The 19,836-nt window shown below is 42.2% G+C and overlaps 1 protein-coding gene across 1 annotated transcript in view; it reads left to right on the top strand.

Moving 5' to 3' along the window:
- Positions 1-16,700, top strand: part of CTNND2 (catenin delta 2) — a 554,610-nt gene extending 537,910 nt beyond the window's left edge. Inside the window, exons 18-20 of the mRNA XM_025215651.1 lie at positions 367-498; positions 14,031-14,104; positions 15,673-16,700. Coding sequence (XP_025071436.1) covers positions 367-498; positions 14,031-14,104; positions 15,673-15,933 — 467 coding nt within the window. The 3' untranslated portion in view covers positions 15,934-16,700. The remainder of the gene's footprint in view (positions 1-366; positions 499-14,030; positions 14,105-15,672) is intronic.
- Positions 16,701-19,836: the final 3,136 nt, after the last annotated feature.

The raw sequence follows: 19,836 nt of genomic DNA, 5'->3' as shown, positions 1-19,836 counted from the left end.
GAAAAATGAAACTGCCTATGATGTAAAATATTGACAGATTCACAAAGAAACAGAAAAGTGAAAGCAAAAAGTATAGTTTTCTTGCAAATATTTTTCTAGTATGATCATGTCAGATGGTGCTTGTAAACAAAACTGTAAATCAAAATATGCAGACAAAAATGCAGAAATGCATTCAAAAGAAATACATGTTTCTCCTACATTTGAAACAGAAGCTCTTCTAACCTCCTCCCAAATTCATTCTGTCATCTATACATTTCACTCACCTTAATTACTGTATACTAATAAATGTAACTATTAGTACATTAGCTATCTCAGTGTTATTCAGTAACATGAGTAGAGAAAAATAATTTTGTTTTTATTATCTAGCAAGTGCCCCTGCCTCACCTCGGGAAATGATCAATTTAAAAGAAAGGAAAACAGACTATGAATCAACTGGAACAAATGCCACTTACCATGGAAATAAAGGAGAACACACTTCCAGGAAAGACACCATGACAGGTGAGATTAGGCTTACACATCACAAATATAAATCAGTTGTGATAGACACATTTTCTAGGCTTGGCTGAATTTACTGAGACAGAGAAAGGGATCAACTTTTCTGATGTTTCAATACTCCACAGATATAGCACTGAAACTACTAATATTCTTGTGAAGTACAATTTTTTATAAAAGTAATAGGAAAAGATAAAGATGCGTATGCACTCTTGATGTGGTACCATATGAACTCCACCATTGTTACAATGATTCCATTTATCTGGGGTTGTATAATTCTACATAAATATTTGTCTATATATTTTTCATCTGTATGTAAATGAAATAGTGCCTGATTTTGAATGTAACAACTCTCAATTGTAGCCTGAGGTGCAGAGAAGTAGCCAGTATGATTCCATTTTTCAAGTCCAAAGACTTTTTTTAATGCCTCATCATTTCACAGCGGGAGAAAGAACTCTGTCCTAAGTGTAATAGTTGTTCATAAATACTTCTTTTAATAAATGCTTTGTGTTTGATTTGCTAGATACTTATTTTCTTTTTAAGCAAAATATGGAAATCCAAATTGCATCAGCTTTTGAAAGCATGATGTTACAGGCTATCGACAGAAAGTACACATAAGTGTATCAGAAATGTATAAGTGATCAGAAATGGTTCAAATCTTTAACACAACAGAAATTCAGTGCACATAAACCATTTCCAAAATGGCTGGAACCAGTTTAAGATCAACCTGGATGGATATAGTATCAGACTTACCTATTTACGTTAAATCGGTTTATTTGAACTTCTGTCTCAGATCCCCTCCAGATTCAAGTTAACTCACAGTCCCCCAGCATCCCAGGATGCTTTGCACCTCCCCCTGCAGCCCTTCTCTCCCCTTGCATGGTGGGTGGGCTAGTCTTGGCCCAAGCTGTCTGCTCCAGGTGAGCAGGGAGACATGTTCTAATGCCTCCTAGCTTCTGGCCTAGGATGCTACAGGCATGTGGCTGCATTTCCTGGATCAAAAGTGAATATCTGTTCACTTGCTTATTGGTTCAATCTATGCAGTTTAGACTAACCTGTGGAGATTGAAGGATTTGGCCTCAGGCTTTTTTACTGTACTTAGGTACAGTATCTAATGGCTGCTTCCATACTGAACGTTGTCTGGCTTTCCAGCACCAGAATAAATAAATTCTCATGTAGCAGCCATTACTGTGAGCTTCACCAGGGATTTGTTTACTCTGTTATTTATAATCTCACAGCACTGATTTTCTCTCTACCCAGATTTTCAGTGGAGGCACTTGTCTAATTTATGTGTAAGGCCTTTTCTCTCCTCGTGAACCAAGTATGCCCTAAACTTAGCACTTTGAACTGTTGCATGCTTTGAGCTAATCTTACACCCTAATCAAGTGTTCATCAAACTTCCTGGAAGTCTGTTCCTGATTCCTGTTCCTTTGTTCCTGATTCTTGTCAGTATCAATTATCAGTTAGCCTTAAGTAATCTATTTTGCATAGGCACAATGGGACTCTCTGTTCTAGGTGCTGTTTCAGTGCAAGTCATACATTCTAACCAGGAGTAGCCCCACCTTTTGTATTATTGTATTATCTTGTGGCGTTGTAGAAGTCTCTTGGTGCCTGTTGGTTGTTCCCTTCTCTCTACCTGCAGAGGTATTGGAGGATTGTACTGAGTTCTCTTCCAAACTCCTGTTCTCATTTAGGACACTATCAGCATGCTAATTGAATACTAGGCTACATTCTTTGTCCCAGAGCTTGCATTCAAGATTTGAAGCATTGGTTACCAAGTGCTATATAGTACTTGGTAACCAAAAGCCTACAAACCTCTGTCTAAATTTGCATGAAGAAGCAATAAAGAAGATGAGTTAGTATCCAAGAGGAGGAGAGGTTTGTGTCCAACTATTATTGTACTCTGTCATGACCTTGGACACATTCATGAAGGCTAAATACAGACCGTCAAAAAGCCCAAGGCTGAATAAATTAAATCTTTGCAGGTTACTCTAAACTGCACAGATTAAATTAAAACAGAAGTGAACAGACATTTACCTTTGATTCAGGAAATACAGCTGCATACATACAGTGGCTCAGGCAAGAAGCTGTGGAGTGCTACAGCATGGCTCTCTGTCACTTCCTCTTCCTGCTGCCCCCAAGGTCTCTGGGATTTGCAGTCCAGAATTATAGCAGTAGGACTCTGCAGGGTTGCTCATCACTTCCTCTTCCTGCTTCCAGGTGCCTCTGGGATTTGTAGCCCACAGATGCAGCCAGCAGTAAGTTTGAGTGGCGGAAGGGGTGTTTAACCCTCTCCCTGGCCCCATACCCTAGCTGGTGTTTGCTTGGGGGTAGGGGGGCAGGGGGGGGGGGGGGGCGTACACCCCCCCCCCCCCCCCATATACTGGGCTGCATCCCCAGCCAGGCTTGCTCCCACTCCTACCCCTTTGTCAGCCAGCCCTCACTGCTCCAACTATGGAGCAGAGGGACTGGGCCACCCCTGCTCTTTGGAGAAGACGGTATAGCCCAGTTGAGGGCTGCAAAACATTCTGTGATGCTGGGACTCTGATTTAACTTGTACCAGGAAGGGGTCTTGGACAGAAGTTTTATAAACTGGTTTGACCCAAATCAGTTAATTCTGATACTACATTCAACCAGGTTTATCTTAAACCAGTTTCAACCATTTTGAAACTAGTTTATGTGCATTGAACTTCTGTTCTGTTAAGATAGGGACAGACATTCAAAAAGTCTGAGCCTGAATTGATTCAATCTTTGCAGGTTAGTCTAACCTGGCTAGGCTGAACTGGTTTGTAACTGGACAAACATTCTCTCTGGACTGAGGAAATTCAGGCACATGCCTGCAGTGGCTCAGGCTAGAAGCTGGGAGTGTAAAGCAGCCCGCCCTTCCCTGAGCTGAGGGGCGGGGCATGGCCAGGCCCCAACAGGACCTCTTATTAGGCAGGTTTGCCTGCACCATCCCAGGCTTTTCCCTACTGGCTCCTCAGGGGGTGGGAGTGCTGCCAACCTCCAGCCCTCTGCTAGCATTCTGAGGCAATGGGGGGTTGTGCAATGCATGCATCTGTTGATGATATGGAGCTTTTCAATCTCCCTCTCCCTGATTCTTTATAGTGTCTACAGCAAACTGACAGGTGAGCAAACAAGCAGAGGGCTGATAATAGTGTTTATCACCTCATCAGCAAAACAACAGTCTCTCTCCATTAATTCAAACTCTTCTTAAACAGCTCAACAGCTGACCTATTGAGTAGCTCCAAAAAGCCCTAAGCGGTCACTGTTCTATCTGCCTGTCCCAGTGAAATTGGAGCCACTCACACACAGAGACACCGCTCAGTGTTAGCTAGCATACCACATGCCTAGGGTCCATGGGGTTAGGGTCTGTGGAGTGGGAGGTAAGAAGGAGGGAGAGGGGGATCCATGCTTATCCAGCAAGTAGCGAGGGCGGGGAGGGAAGGGCAGAGGAAAGCCAGGCAGACAGTGCTGTACCTACCTGTAGTCTCTGCCAGAGCTCCGGCCAGGGAGCACAGGGGAGGAGCTAGCCCTGCTGTGGAGCAGAGAGCTCCACCCAGCCCAGAGAGCCTGCCGGGATGCTGAGGGAGTCTGGTTTATCTTAAACCAGCAAGAAGTCTGGGACAGACATTGCATAAACTGGTTTGACACAGATCAGTTAAGTCTGATACTACATTCAACCAGGTTTATCTCAAACTGGTTTCAGCCATTTTCAGACTGGTTTATGTGCACTGAACATCTCTTCTGTTACAGGTTTAAACCAGTTTCTGTCAGTTAAATCACTTAAACTGGTTTATGTGTAATATCTGTCCCTAGCCTTATAGGTTTAAACCAGATTCTGATCACTTAAACTGGTTTATGTGTAACTAGCTAAAGAGGTCAGCCACTGTGACATATCAGATCAGCAAAGGATACATCATTTCCTTCTAAACATATCAAAATTTGCAAATGTAGGGTCACTAGGGAGGGCATTTCCTGGCACTTGGTGACACATCTTTCTCATGGTCTTTGTGCATTCTTTTTTTTTAAACCCATTCTTCCTTTCATTTAACATTTCTCTCTTTCTTTCTCTCCCCATCTCTCTTTTTCTCCAGTGGCTCACATGCCACTGTGAAATTACTTTACACACACTGTGTAATTAAAAATGGACTTCATGCTTCACTTTCTCCCTTTCAAGTTGCCAAATTTCTACATTTGGTCCAGCATTGAGTTAAGTGTCATTTGAAGGACAAATGAATGGAGAAAATAAGTCTTACTAGCTCAACATTCTGATTGCTGAGTTGTGTGGCAAATATATAGATTATCTTTACAAAGTATTTAGGTGTTATCAATGAAATGCAAGAAGCCACACCAACCTTGCAAAAGAAATTAGATGAATTGGACAGGAAATATTTTAATTAAAAAATTTAAAAAACAGCCTCACATAGTTTTAACTGTGAGATATCTATTTGCCTATACTAGGTAGTTTCTTATGTTTGTTTGAATTAAAACAGCATACATCACATAGATGGGAGTTTCTGTAACAAGTTGCAAGGATATATCACTTTGGGAAGCACTTATGTATGACTAAAAATAAATAATACGCTGTAGGCAATGAATGCATTGGATGAAGAATGGTTTATGTTCAAATAAGTGTTTTTTTTCACTTGAGCATGGATCTACAGATCCCCTTTATATGGTGACAAAGTGAAAAATGCATTGTACAACATATATAGGCAATATCCCACTAATTTTTAGACTTAAATATCATGCATGTTTACCTGTTGTCCCAGATTATCCATGGCTATCCCAGTTTGTACAAAACCATTCCTGGATTATGGTCCTAGGTAATATCTAATATCCTGTAACCTGCTGGTTGTTGACCTAAAGAGGTGTTTTTTAAGAATTGCAGTTTTAATGCCAAAAAGGGTATATGTAGGGAAGCCCATAATGAAACCTGCTGAAAAGAGAGTAGAAACTATAAATTGATTATTTCAATATTGTAAAAGCCTTAATCTGTCTGTCTGTAACACTTTATTCGTGCTCTGGTAGTGCGAAGAAGCATTCAGACAGGTGGCAACATGCTGCTATGTTGGCAGGTACACAAGGAATGGAGTGGTGGGGTGAGGCCAGCACAGCTGGCCTCGCCCCCTTGCCCTGCTTCCTGGAGGCAACAGCAACAGAGCAAACAGAATGGCAACAGCAATTGAGAGGACCAGTGCTGGCTTTGGCCTGCCCCTACACCCTCCTGTTATCCCTGTGTGCAGGGCCGACCTGGTGGTGGTGGGGGAAGGAGCCGGCACGCCGCAGTGGTGGCACTGGTAGTGGGGGAAGGGGAGGAGTGAGCCGAGGTCCGACGCAGGGGGTGGGAGCGGGCCCAACACGGCAGTGTGGGGGAGCAGCAGGCCTGGCCCAACGCAGCAGTGGCTGGGGAAGAGAGGAGCAGACCTCCTCCCCTGCTTGGGTCTGGACCCACTCCTCCCCCCTCCCCCCTCCCCTGCATCAGTCCCAAACGCGCTCCTCCCATCCCTCCGCTGCCACCGGGTGAGCCCAGGCCTGCTGCTCCCCCCTCTGCCACCATGGCCTGCCTTCTCCCCACCCTCGGGCCCAGTTCTCCCCTACATCAGGCCCAGGCCTGCTTCTCCCCTTCCCCTGCCACTGTGGCGGGGGGGGGGAGGGGATCAGGCCCGGACCCCAGGCAGCAGGAGGGAAGTGGGGAGCAGGCCCAGATGGCAGCGCGGGGGCACGAGGCTCCATCCCTGCCTGCTCCCCTGCCCCCGTCATTCTTGATGGGCAGTTAGCTAGTCTAAATAGAAAGATACTGTATAGATTAAATAAACAGCTGCAAAATCCCATGAGTTTTATGAGGACAGCTAAGAGAAGAAGGGTAACAAAATCAGGGTACTAATTTCCCTCTTTTGATTCAGGTTTCTGACATCTTGCCATTGTTGAAGTCCCACTTCACAACTAGCAAGCTTTTGATGACTGGAAAATAATAAACTGTAAAAATGACATTATCACCATATTTAATTTTATAAAGGAGGAAAGTAAATGTGAATGGCATAAATGATTTTCAGCCATTGCACTCTTAGGCCTCCTGCAATGGGATCTAATGCGCAATCCACACAATCACGCCTCCTGCCATGCCACATGTGCCTGACAAGAGGCTTGATTGTGGGATCACACATTAGATCCCATCATACCTTATTGCCAGTACAGGGGGAGCCTGATCCTGGCCTCCCCCTGCACTGCCAAGAAGCAAGCTCCCACAGCTGGGAGCCCCCTCAGCTGTGAGGAGCTCCCAGCCATGGGAATGCCCCATATATCCCCTCTGCTGGGAGACACAGACACTGTGATCTCTCAGTGCTGGGGGTGCATGAAACCCCTGTGGCTGGGAGTTCACAGGAGCCATGATCTTCCAGCCCTGGGGGTTTCATGCACTGCTGAGGCTGGCAGACCACAGCTGCTGCATCAACCAGTCCTGGGGGTTTCATGCACCTGTGAGGCTGGGAAACAGCAGCAACTGTGATCTTCCAGCCTGTCACAACCCAAAGGTGTGATTTTTGTTTTTGTGTGTGCTTTGGCACCACTGAATTATTTTCCCGCCATTTGAAGCTTTCTTTGCAGGGTGCATTTCTTCTTTGCAGCATAGAAATGCACGTTGCAAGGAGTTCCCGCCATTTGTATTAAAATTCGAGCCCCATTATTGGCTAGTGTTAAAATATTCCCACGTGGCGGCTAGCGATTGGCTTGCTAGCCGTATAAGAGGCTTGAGTGGCTTCCGCCCAAGTTGGAGAACTCCGAGGAGAACCCCGCAAGGGAGGACTCCACGAACATCAGGAGAACTTTGAGCACGCTGCAGAGTTAACCTGCGGCTGCTGATCGATAGACTGATCACCTATAGATTCTTCTCCCCGTTGCTGAGCGCAATCCTCAACGTATCCCTCTTCCCTGCGCGCAAAAAGGACCCACGGAGCCTCGACAACTCCGTGTGAGTGAGTCAGATTTTGTCCGAGTCCCTAAACTGGGGATTTAAGCGGAGCTTTGCCTGGGAAACTGTCCAGCCTACACCGCGACCATCTACGGTGTAAGTAAACAATCTTGAATCAACCATTATGCGTCTGTGCCTAATTCTAGCGTGTCGCCTGCTTTCTCCGACCCAGCATGCCCGGGCTGCTGGCCACAGCCCGCGGCGCGAAAAAAGGGCCCGGATTGCTCCCAGCCCACACATAGCCTTGGAGCAGCTGGGGTCTCCCAGCCTAAGGACTCCATGCACTCCCAGGGATGGGAGATCACAGCCAGAACCACCTGGGTTTCAGCACCGAGAGGCATGATGCTAGGACTCAGCATCCACCGCTTCAGGACTCTGGGTCCTGGCATCTGTGGGGTGCTGCCAGGACCCAGAGTCAGCAGCAGCTGGGGCTTTGCATCCTCTTATTTGCAGATCTCCCAGCCCTGGCTGGGCATGGTGTACTCCTGCAGGTGCTGACAAAGCTCCCAACCCCAGGGGAGATCCTGCTACATCTGTAAATTAAAGCTGGATAGCAACCAGCTGTGAAGTTAGTACACATTTTTTAGGTCTACCTTTATAGCTGGTTGGGGGGGTTTATTGTGTGATATGTACATTCCACGTGTAGCTAGTCTCAGTTAATTACACAATTAACCAGTTTATTGTGCGATACGTATAATGTGTAGAGCGGGGCTTAGGGGAAGATGAGTCTTTAACATGCTGTCCCCAGATTATTTTAGGCAGGAGACAGGGAAGGGCGGCACCTTGAACAAGTTAATTTCTAAGATGCCACCTTGCCCTGCTTTCTGCCTGATTTCAGACTCACACAGCTAACTACCTCTCTCTACTCTGAGATTACTTTAAGTATCTATTTTCTTTGCTTCTCAGGGTTCAGGTTTACTCATCTATTAGCTTACACCTGTCCCAGCTGCCCTGAAAAAGTACTCTAATCACAAACAGGAAGAAGTGCATCTTAAGTACCTCTCTCCAACTACATCAAAAGAAACCTTTACTTTTTGTTATTTATTATCTTATGTATTATTCTAAGAAACTGCCATATAAAGGAGCATTTTCATATGCCAGTGTCATGTCCTATAGTGCACAAGAAGCTAGCAGTGATAAAAAAAGCAGGAGATCACTGCTGACTGATATGTGTGAGATACTAAATTGTTTTACTTTCCTGCTGTGAACTAGACTTCAGAAAAGGAGCTCTGTTGGGCATCATGGAGGAACCAGAACATGCAACAAATTAGAGGATCTGTTGATTTATCCTCGCTTTTTCACTGAATATCAGACTGTGCTCATGAGGGCATCAGAGCGGTGACTTCTGATTTTAACATGTCTATAAACATGTCCAGAATCAGCACTTTTGGAAAGTGAAACTTGAATGTTAATCTTAAACCATGAATCATAAGATATATGGAAAGGACTTTAGTCAGTGATATAAAACATCTAATTACATCCTTTTCAACGCTGGTTTTAAGGTTATCAGTGCACACTTCTCAGAAGACAGCTGAGGAAGATGATTTGATAACTTTTGACTACTATTATCACAGTATGCTATAAAATAATCAGAATAGTTCAGGTTTATATAGTGTCCTTCATTCCAAGGGACCTCAAAGTCCTTCCCGAACTGTATTGGTCTAACCATTACCAACTCCCTGGTTTTAACTAGGAATATAGTAACCTCAGCATCAGCAGTACTCATTTTTATTTATGTATTGTTACTACAGATAACACCAGTGTGATAAAATATTAATTTTTAAATCACCTCATCCAACATAAAGATTCAGGAGTGAAACAGTTTCAATGTTCTTGCTCCATTTTCTGTGACACCTCACTCCCTAGGGTCACCATGCTGCCTTCAGCTCTTCTCCTCTCTGTCTCTTCCTCTCCCATTTTTCTAATTTGTCTCTCTCCTCTTTCTTCTTTGGATAGTTTTATTACAATATCTCAGTAACTGAGGCCCAAACCACAAAACGCTGATCTATTCATCTCATTTTTTCATTCTCTCTCCCTCCCTATTTGCACTTGCCCTCAGTTTGGATAGCTCTTCGACAGTCATAGTCAACTGTTCATCCAAGCATGGCAGCCTTTACAGCTATTTCTTGATGCCATGGTTCCCTAAAAGGGCTACATGTCAGAAGCAGGCACTGGAGCAGGGCTGTGTGTGTTGCTAGCAGCTATGCAACCTGATTTTTAAATTTCCTCAAGGCATTAAGCTCTCTCAGTGTCTCAAATGAACTAGTCCATGTTTCTGTTTCATGAACTGTTGGCATTTCCAAGCTATTAACAGGCCTTTTTGGTCTAATTATGTTAAATGACTGGCTCCACAATTTGTAAGTGCTCTATTTACATATTAAAATAATGAATGTGTGACTGACATATTAATATTGATACCAGTTCCCTCTTAGGGAAATAAATTTAATTTATTTAATTTAGGGAATAAATTTAAGGTATCCAGCTATCCTATTATGCAAAAAAGGCACCTTCTGGGTATTTCTTCCAGTAGAATTAGCCCATTGCAGTATAGGCAGATTCAGGCCCATGGGTTTTGAATTGGTTTTGAATCAATCCATGAGTATGTATCCTGTGTTGATTGCTTCAGCAGGTAATGCTTCAACTACATGTTTTGCAAATTACACATTCTTGAGGAAAATGAAAAGGATACTGAACATCTGTTCACTGTATCAAACTGTTGGAAGCAGAAGAGGTGCCTGCTGTGTGTATCTTTCAATGTGACTAGTTCATTAAGGGACGAGTAGGAATTGAATCCTTTAGATTTGGAATCCAGCATGTCAGGAGAGCCTGTTCATGGGGGTCCAGCTGTAAATTTTCATTGTGGACAAGAAAGTTTTACCTGTGGTAGTCAGGCATCAGAGAATGAAGACTCCCAAAGGTTTTGTGAAGAATTTGAGGAAATTTAGCTAAAGCAAAAAGCTTACAGAACAGATACTTTTCAGGTTATATTTTGCTGCCTGAGGCTGAAAAAGGGATTTGGGGGAGGGGTGTTGCCTTTGAATCCTTATGCAAGAAAATGTATCACATGTACAGCCCACATGGACATGTGGGTATTAAACAAAAAAGAATCCAAACCAGTATACATGAGGTGTACGAGCAAACCATTAGGTTTCTTCAGATCCTAAACCATGGAGTCCTGGGTCTGGGTAATGAATAAGCCAACTTCACAAAACATCTGGCAGGCAGGTAACTGAGAAGATCAACATGGAAAAGATGGTGCCAAAGAAAAACCTGGAATCAAACACAGATACTACCTACCCCAGTATGGCAGATTCCCCCCAGTACCAAAGCCTGTAGTAAAACCTCTACAAATTAATTGTGCCACTAAGACATACAGATCCATACAGAGCCAAGACGTCCAGATGCAATGAGTTCAGTGTTCCACACATATGAACAGACTACCTAAAGCCTCAAGGGTAAAACTAACAAGCCACAAGGACTGGAGATGATGAGCAGCCTAGGGCATGGAGGAAAGCTTTGCCATCACCAACTTTGGTAACACACACCCCTCTTTATTCACACCTATGGCCAAAGGCAAGTTTCTGGAAAAACTGGGAGTGTCAATGGGAAAAGATATCTTCTGTTACCCAGGCAAAGACTGATACTGAGAGCTCTTTACACCTCACCACCACCTACCCAATCTCTTTGTGATTGCTTCCAACTTGTCAATACTGTTAGCTAATGGCTATCAGTCATCTCATGATACCTTTCCCTCTGAATGTCAGTGCTCATTCAGCTAGGGCATAAGTAGTATCTTTAGTTTGCTTCAAGAACATGCCATTATCTGAATCTTGGAAAGCAGCAACACGAAGCAACTCTGTGACTTCTGTTGACCCTCTCACCATTAGCATTGAAGCTAGGTCTGATGTCAAGTTTGAAGGAGCAGTACTTCAATCCATATTTGACTGAGGTGGGTCTTGCACTAATGTACTTCCCATTTGAATCATCCATAAGAGACTATTTGCCAGTTATTCATAGTGGGATTCACACAGATGTATGGTCTAAGGAGAAAGAACAGCTACTTATTCTTCAGTTGCAAAAGCTCTTCGTAATGTAGTCAGCATGGATCCCATGACCCTACCTCCATCCCCACTGCTTGGAGTCCACAGAAAAATGGGCTTTGAATTGCAAAGGAACTGTGGTAAAAATTGGGGCCTCTCCAATCTTTTGCCCTTTCAGGGTACACATGCCTCTGTGCCAGATACCATTAGTGAAAAACTTCCATCTTGTACACAGGACCTGCATGTGCACCTCTAGTGGGAATCAGACTGACTACATCATCTGAAAGAACCAGGGGTAAGAAACCATTCTTTACTTGTGTTCACTGTGAGTGACCTGCAGCAATCACACAAATCCTACACTTCTCCTTCTGGAAAATGTTACATTTACATAATTCTTTTTCACATCCATTTGTAGAATATACCTCAGGTAGGGGTCAGGTCATAATTGACCCAAAGGAAACATCTGCTGGCTAAATATGTGCTTGCACGGAAACAGGAGATAGACATTTTTACTGAAAATGTGAACAGCTCTGAAGGACAGTGTTTTTCTTGTCTGCAGAAGCGTGGCTTCATCTCAACACTTTCAGGCTTATAACTCAGTTCTCTCAATTATCTTAAATTAACAGCAGGACGGTGATCCTCCCTCACACAGTGGCTGAATCATCTAGATCACTTCATTATGCACAAGTACCAGCTTCCTGGGAACCAACATGTGGATCATATTTAAATCATCTCTCTTCCCTTGCAAACAGTTTTTCCTCATAAGAAAAGCAACATTGCAGCTTATTTATTAATTTGTATAGCAACATCCAACCTGATCCAAGGAACAAAAGTGCCAGGGGTTTTTAATATACCAATATTAGAGTTGCCATCTGTTAAATGTAGAAATGGTATAAAACAATGTGTGTAGACTAAAATCTATTGCTTGTTGCTATTTGCCTACCAAGTTTTCTTATTGACTTAGGTGTGAAATCCATAGGTTCAGCATAATATTTATATACAAACACTAACGAGAGTTATACCATATTTACTCAATTTTAAGGTGAGGTATTTTTTTCCTATTTAACATGGGGATAAAGCCCCTTATCTTAGAATTGTGTACAAGGGCAGTTGTGCATTACAGACTTAGGCTCTCACCCCTAGTGAGGGTTAGGGCTATCACCACAGCTGCTGCCTACCCTGCTTCCCTGACCCACCCCCCACCGCCTCTGCACCCTGCCATATTCCCCCTGCAGCCTCTTCCCTCCACCCTGTCCCACACAGCCTCAGTTTCCCTGCCTGACCCTCTCCCTTCCCCCCTTATCCTTGCTCTGCACTGGCAGGCTGTCTCCCCATTTTAGCCTGGGGCACTGAGCATAGCCCCACCCCAGCCTCATAGCAGTGGCGTACAGCTCACATGGGCTTAGGGCTACACTCAGTGCCCCAGGCTAGAACAGTTATGGAGCCTGCCAATGTGGAAGGAGAAGGAAGTAGAGTTGGGGTGGAAAGGGGAACCAGAGAGGGTGGGGAAAAGTAGGAGCGGGGAACAGAGAGGCTGGGGTGGAGGAGCAGGAGAAGAAACAGAGGTGGGAAGAACGTGGGGCTGGGGCTACAAGGGGGGGTAGACAGGGGGCAGGCACAAGCAGGGGGCAAGCTGCTTGACCTTTCCAACTGCCCCCCCGTCTGCTCCCCCCCGCGCAGCAGCAGTGGGGGGGTGAATTAAAAATGACCCTCCAATAATTAAATTTTATACATGAAAAATTATAACAAATCTGCCATACTCTCAGTCTGTCTCTAAAAGATGCTGATGTATACTGTTTCTAAGAAAAGTACACAGACATGCATGCACACACACACACACACGCATGCTCACACAGACATTCCAGCATGAAGTTTAACTTTTTACTGTAAACAGGTCATGGCAGCAGAATGTAGGAAACAACTGGTGCCCTGATCACCTGGGGCATCTATTGTTATAGGCATCCTCCTACTCTAACTGCATAGAACAGATAATGCTAAGGGATTTTTCAGTTACTCCTTAATATTATCGTCATCTTGCGCTTATTTTGAACAGCTGCTTTAGCAATCTCTGAGTTGCTAGGCAGCCAAAGTCCACTTCCTGAAGCCATCCCTCCTTCTGATGAACTTGCTTGGCCTGTGTTATAAGCTTTGCTTACCTAAATGCACATCTGTTGTAGGATATCTTTAGTATTCTCTACATCACATGCTCTATATGGGCTATATATTGATCTGCATTTCTATTTAAAATAGTCATTACAAAAGATGGAACAGACTAAATTCTCCCCACCCTATGGTCTCACTCTCACGGAGAGTTGTTGTTCTTTCTTTCTTTGTGGTTTCCCTCAAACTGGATTTAAAATAATCAACACTAGGACTCGGGATACATGTTTTACTGTTTGCCTTTAGAAAGCATACCCTGTGCAGTTTATGCTGTGAAAAGTCTTTTAAAAAACAAACAGTTGAAGGAACAGTTCTGGAGAGAAATGTGTCTGGTAAAACTTCTCCCCTTTTGCTTTTCTCTGTAGCTCAAAACACTGGAATCTCAACTTTATACAGGAATTCCTATGGTGCACCTGCTGAAGATATCAAACACAACCAGGTATGTGAGTGCAGTAAAACACAAGTTTCCATGCAGAATATTACAAAGCACTTGTTATTTTGCCAGTCAGAACAAACACAATATGTTCATATAACAGAGAGGTATGGAAAAGCAAGGGCTAAATTCTTGTACAAGTGGTAGCAATTTGTTTGATTTCGTAAAGGTTGTGGTCTTCTGCATTAGCAAAGAATTTTTGGATCCATGAATCCAAAATGTATAATAAGTTGTGACAAGCATAGGATGCAAACACATGCTGATTATAGACATGTGATGTAACCTACAAAATGCAAATGTCTCAGGCTCGCAGTTGATGACTCACTCCAGCAGCTCAGTCAGTAGAAGGAACCTAAGTCAGAGGTGGCCAACTTATGCCACGCATGCCACCGGTGGCACAAGCAGCCTCTGTTTTTGGGACAGTGCAGAGTGGGGAAGGGATAGGGTCTTGGTAGCAGATAGGATAGGAAGCAGAAAGCAGAGCAGCAGATCAGGCAAGCACAGGGCAGGAAGCAGAATGCAGAGCAGGTAGAAGAAGGGGATCAGAGTGGCACTTGGGGAGGGTGTGGGTCTAATTCGTGACACTCCTGCCAAAAAAGTTTGCTATTGTGATCCTGGCAGTGTCCACTAGGGCTGTGTGAAATTTCACTGGCTGGTTCATCTCAACACTGTTTCAACTCATTTCGTGCTTGAAACAGCGAAATCGAAATGAAACGAAGGGCTTCAAAACAGCCTCAAAACGAAATGAGGGCAGTTGAAATGTTTTGACAGTTTCGAAACATTTTGAGTTTCGAAGCAGCCCAACTGAGTTCCCCTCCTCAGTGCTGCAATGCGCTGAGTTCCCCAGGTGGGCTGAGTTCCCTTCCCCAGTCCAACTGAAATATTAAAACAGCGTCGAAATAGCAAAACTGTTTCGACAAAACGGAATGGAACAGCATTTTTAAAACAAAACAAAACTTGAAACGAAACACTGTTCTGCTGAAATGGATGTCGAAGCGGAACGCTGCTGTTTCACACAGCCCTAGTGTCCATCCAGTTCCAAGGGTCAAGTGTACACATCCAAAAGAGCACCATCACAGATACTGGTTTCCTTATTTTGGAAACTTTATCAGGAGTGTGAATCCCAAGTTCTGTCCTTTTTTAGAGACAGAGTGAGTCTCTAAAACATTGCTGAGTACAAGTGACTTTTTTTTTTTAGGAACATTACTGAGTCCAGGTGGCTACAAGCCACATTGCTTGGATCCTCCAAGACATTGCCAAACCATCTGGTTCAAACCCTGAATTGTGACGTTTTTCTCCACTTCCTGTTTAACTGTCTCATTAAGAAAACCAGCTCTTCTATTAGCAGTAGTAACACACAGGAATATAAAACAATTATTTGGAAAAGTAAAGAAAGGTGTGGATTTCATTCAGAAGGACTATGAAAGGGTTTGTGCAATGGCTTTGGTGCTGAACATATTCTTATTTGTAGCCTGATGAGCTAAAACAAGCTTGTTATACTTGCTCCCCTTCCATAAATCTCTTGTCCAGTGCTAGCCAGATCTAACATACCAGGTGTATTGTTATCTGTATAGGTCTCAACACAGCCAGTTCCACAGGAGCCCAATAGAAAAGATTATGAACCATATCAGCCGTTTCAGAATTCGACAAGAAACTATGATGAGTCCTTCTTTGAGGACCAAGTGCATCATCGCCCCCCTGCAAGTGAATATAACATGCACCTGGGACTAAAGTCAACCGGCAACTACGTCGACTTCTATTCAGCTGCTCGTCCCTACAGTGAACTTAACTATGAAACAAGCCACTATCCAGCCTCTCCAGATTCCTGGGTTTGAGGCTTGGGCAAGATACAGAAGCTCCAGGAACTGTGCATGTGCATGCATACCACAAGACATTTTTTTCCTGCAAATTTAGTTTGTTAAAGCCTGTTCCATAGGAAGGCCCTGATAACCAGTATGGAAAATTTAAGAGATTTTAGAAGGCTAAAAGAAATGCAAGTTAAATATGGAAGTAATTAGAAAGAAATATATATATACAAATATATATTACAGTGTGGGACAACTTTACTGTTGGCCTATAGAGTCTAAAATAACAGTGCTGTGTACTGAATGTGGCTGAAGGAAGGAGGGAGAATATGACAGTGGATGTGGGTCAAGAGTTAAGCACAAGAAACTGAGCAGCTTATGTACTTTATGGGGAACAGCTTCTCACACTTTGTTTAATATCCTCGTTCATTGTGAATCTAGGCTTCAAGTTGCATTTGGGGTTTCCTCTGTACAGCAAGATGTTTCTTGCCTTTTGTTAATGCATTGTTGTAAAGTATTTGATGTACATTACAGATAAAAAAACAAGTGCATTGTGTATATTACACCAATGCCACAGTGTTTCTTCATCTATGGTTCTAAATATTGCTTCAATTTCAAAATTTTGGAAGATGTATGAATTTCCAGGGTTTTTCTTGTTTTCTTTTCCCCAGTGCGTTTTAACAAAAAAGGAATATTTAGCAGTATTGTTCGTTCTGATATGTGAATTTGTTTGTGGCAACTAAAAAAAAGGCATTCAGCAGTTTCTGACAATTAACATTCATCATTCCACACTCCTTGTCAACAAAGTGCTTTTTCACTGCCTAAAATTTTAGATGTAGATATTTGAAATAGATTTTTTTATTTATACCAGTTTTCTTTATGATGATACAGTGTTAAAAGAAAATAAATTACAATTGATCTGTCATCCATATTTGCTAAGAATGTCTATTTCCAAGAATTGAACATACAAAATACACATTCTTGCTTGTGTGCATGTACGTCTGTGTGTGCATAATATTCTGTGAGTGTATGTGTGTATGTGTGTGGTGTACAAGTTATTTTCATCTGCTGTTCTCCTTGTTCAAGCTTTATTTTATTTTTTATTTGGTATTTTTTACAGTGGAAACTCCAACATGTAATTTCCCCTCAACCACAGTATTCACCATTGACAGTGATTCCAAACATTAGGCCAGTTCCAAGTAGGAGGTTTCCAAATTTTCATCCATTTCTTCATTCCTGGGGTCATTCCCTTTAAGGGTCCCTTCCTCTCTACAGCCACCTAGAAGAGCAAGAGCTCAAGGCAGATGTGGTGCTTTCTCTCCATCTTCCTGAAGGAAGGGAGAGTGTCAAGTCATAAAGACCCACATGGTTAATTCTTACATCTGGCTGAGGGCCCAGCACTGAGACATTAGGACATTTTTATCATAGCAAAACAAAACCATTCCTCTGATAGAAAACCATTGATCATTTCTTTACAATTTAGAGCGTGGATAAAAATGCTATTAATAAAAGATAGTGAACGCATTTAAAAATGTGTAGCAAAAGGAAGGATCTCCGTGTCCCTCCAGAGTTTAGAATAAAAATTTGATTCTACATTATAAAATATTCACATCATCCAGCTAACAATGTTATAATGTATGGTCTTCACACAATTAGAACCACCACAAGTGGAATATTTGTTAATTACTTAATTTGTTTTAGGATACAAATATTTCTGTGATTATTCACTGTAAGAGTCTCAGCGTTGTTTGAATTATATCCCAGAGGTGGAAAAATCTTTCTCAAATCATTACCTGTACCACAGGCTAGAAATCGTACAGGTTATTGGTGGAAGTATTGTGATGTAGACTTGGTTTATCAGTAACCTAGTGCAGTAGCCGAAACTCTTTGGCAGTGTACAGTGTCTCCTCTTTGTAAACAGGGAAAATTGCATGCAGAAAAAAATTAAATATAAAAGGGAGGGGCACTGTGGGCCAGATGTATATTGAGTTAAATGCAAATATTATTCATAGTTTTGGACACAGGCTGTTTATATTTTCTTTATTAAATTGATTTGAATAAGTAACATTTGCAGTGCTCTTTTGAACAAAGCACATTTTCAGTATTAAAGAACTGTTTTTTATTTGAAAAGAACATACCATAACCCAGAACTTGAAGTGCATCCTGATTAACTATAATCACCAGCCTTCTTCTATCACCTGAAGCAAGTTCCTAAATAGGCCTAAGGCACCCTAGCTACAGCACAAAAGGCAGAAAATTGTTGCAAAATGGGTTTATTTCAATTCTTCAGGCTGTTAAAATGCCCATGTTGCCCCGTCTCAGTTTTCTTAATGAAGCAATGCTCAAATAAGTAATAGATACTGAATTAAAGCCACACAGTGTCACAAGACTCTTTTTGTCCATGGTTTGTTATATTTTGTTTCCATACTTTGGCAGTGGCAAGTACTCAAACTAGTGACATTTGTTCTTGCTGTATTGGGTCTTGGGAAAGTGTTTCTTTCCAGCCCTGGCAATCCAGTGCCAGCTCCCATTACAAATCCAGTATGGAGGATGCATTTTTTTAATATGGGGGGAGGGGGTTAAAAATATTACACCCCACTGCTGTTCCCTTCAGACATGTAATAGACCACAAAAAAAGCAAAAGAGGCAATGTTCCAAAAATGAATAAAATGCATTTGTTGTACTGTCAAATGTTGGACTTTTTTTTAAAACAAGCTTCATATTAGAATCTTGATCAGTGGTGTAGAGCTATCTAAATATCATTGTTTTGTTAAACTGTTCTTTATGGGCTGGAAGGAATGGTTAACCCGTCTCAAGACTAATAAATTTGTACTAACTTGACCAATATTATTTTTTTTCAAAAAAGCAATTAAATCAAATGTGTATTCAATACTTTAAAAAACAATCTAAATTACTATATTAACACTGAATGTACATTTTTATTTTAAAAAACATATTTCAGCAAAAAAAATTAATGGTAGCATAACATTGCATAAAAGAACTATAAAATTATAGATAGCCAAAAACTGTGTTTTGCTGTACGTGTTGGTAGCATGTACAGAGATTAATTTATATTAACCTTTTTATTATTAAAGTCTACTGTAATGTGGAGTACTGCTGTTCATGATGCAATGTCCTTAAACTTGAAAGCAAAAGTTATGACTCACTACTGAGTTGCTTCTTTGTCAGGGACACCGTGTTAAATATTCCCTGCACATGACCTACTTTGTTATTCATTACATAGCTATGCACTTTCACTTCTACAGGTAAAACAATTGACAGGAAAAAATGGAGTATTTTGAGGTTGGGTGGGGGGGGCGGGGTTGGTCCCAACATGACCCTATATTGCTTCTGACCTAAACCTTTTGTATAGAACAAAACAAACTGAACATGGGAAAGCCTTGATATAAGAGCTCTAAGCCATAGAGTATTCAAATATTTATAACATATTCTGGCCAATGACTAATAAGCTCCTTAGATCAATTTATAATAATCTTTAGAAGATACCTTGGCATTCACTCTCTTAAGCTAAGTAACAGAAAAGGCAAAGTCTTTCATAAATATAAGGTGGCACTGTGAGAAACTACAGAATACACATTCTATCACCTTTTGAAGACAACTACACTTGTAGCCAGGTGCTGCTTCTGCTCAATCCCTCTACCATTATTATTTTATCCCTCTTATTGGGTTACTGGGAGGAAAAATTCCCTAATTACTGATTTACTACAAAGAGAGCAGCACAGAAAAGGAAAAGTAAGGCCCCTACTAACTTTTGTTAGGCCATGAGAAGAGTGGGGCATCTTATAATTATCAGGGATGGAAACTTCCCACTGGGACTATATTGTATAGTTCAGGCATCAAGTATTGCTAGCAGGCCACTTTACTTAATATTGAACAGGAGGACTATGATGGAACAAACCACCAGACTGAAGT

The sequence above is a fragment of the Alligator sinensis genome, unplaced genomic scaffold (genome assembly GCF_000455745.1).
Source record: "Alligator sinensis unplaced genomic scaffold, ASM45574v1 scaffold82_1, whole genome shotgun sequence".
Taxonomy (NCBI): domain Eukaryota; kingdom Metazoa; phylum Chordata; order Crocodylia; family Alligatoridae; genus Alligator; species Alligator sinensis.
The sequence above is the reverse complement of the archived record's forward strand: the minus strand, read 5'-3'. Positions and strand labels throughout refer to the sequence as shown.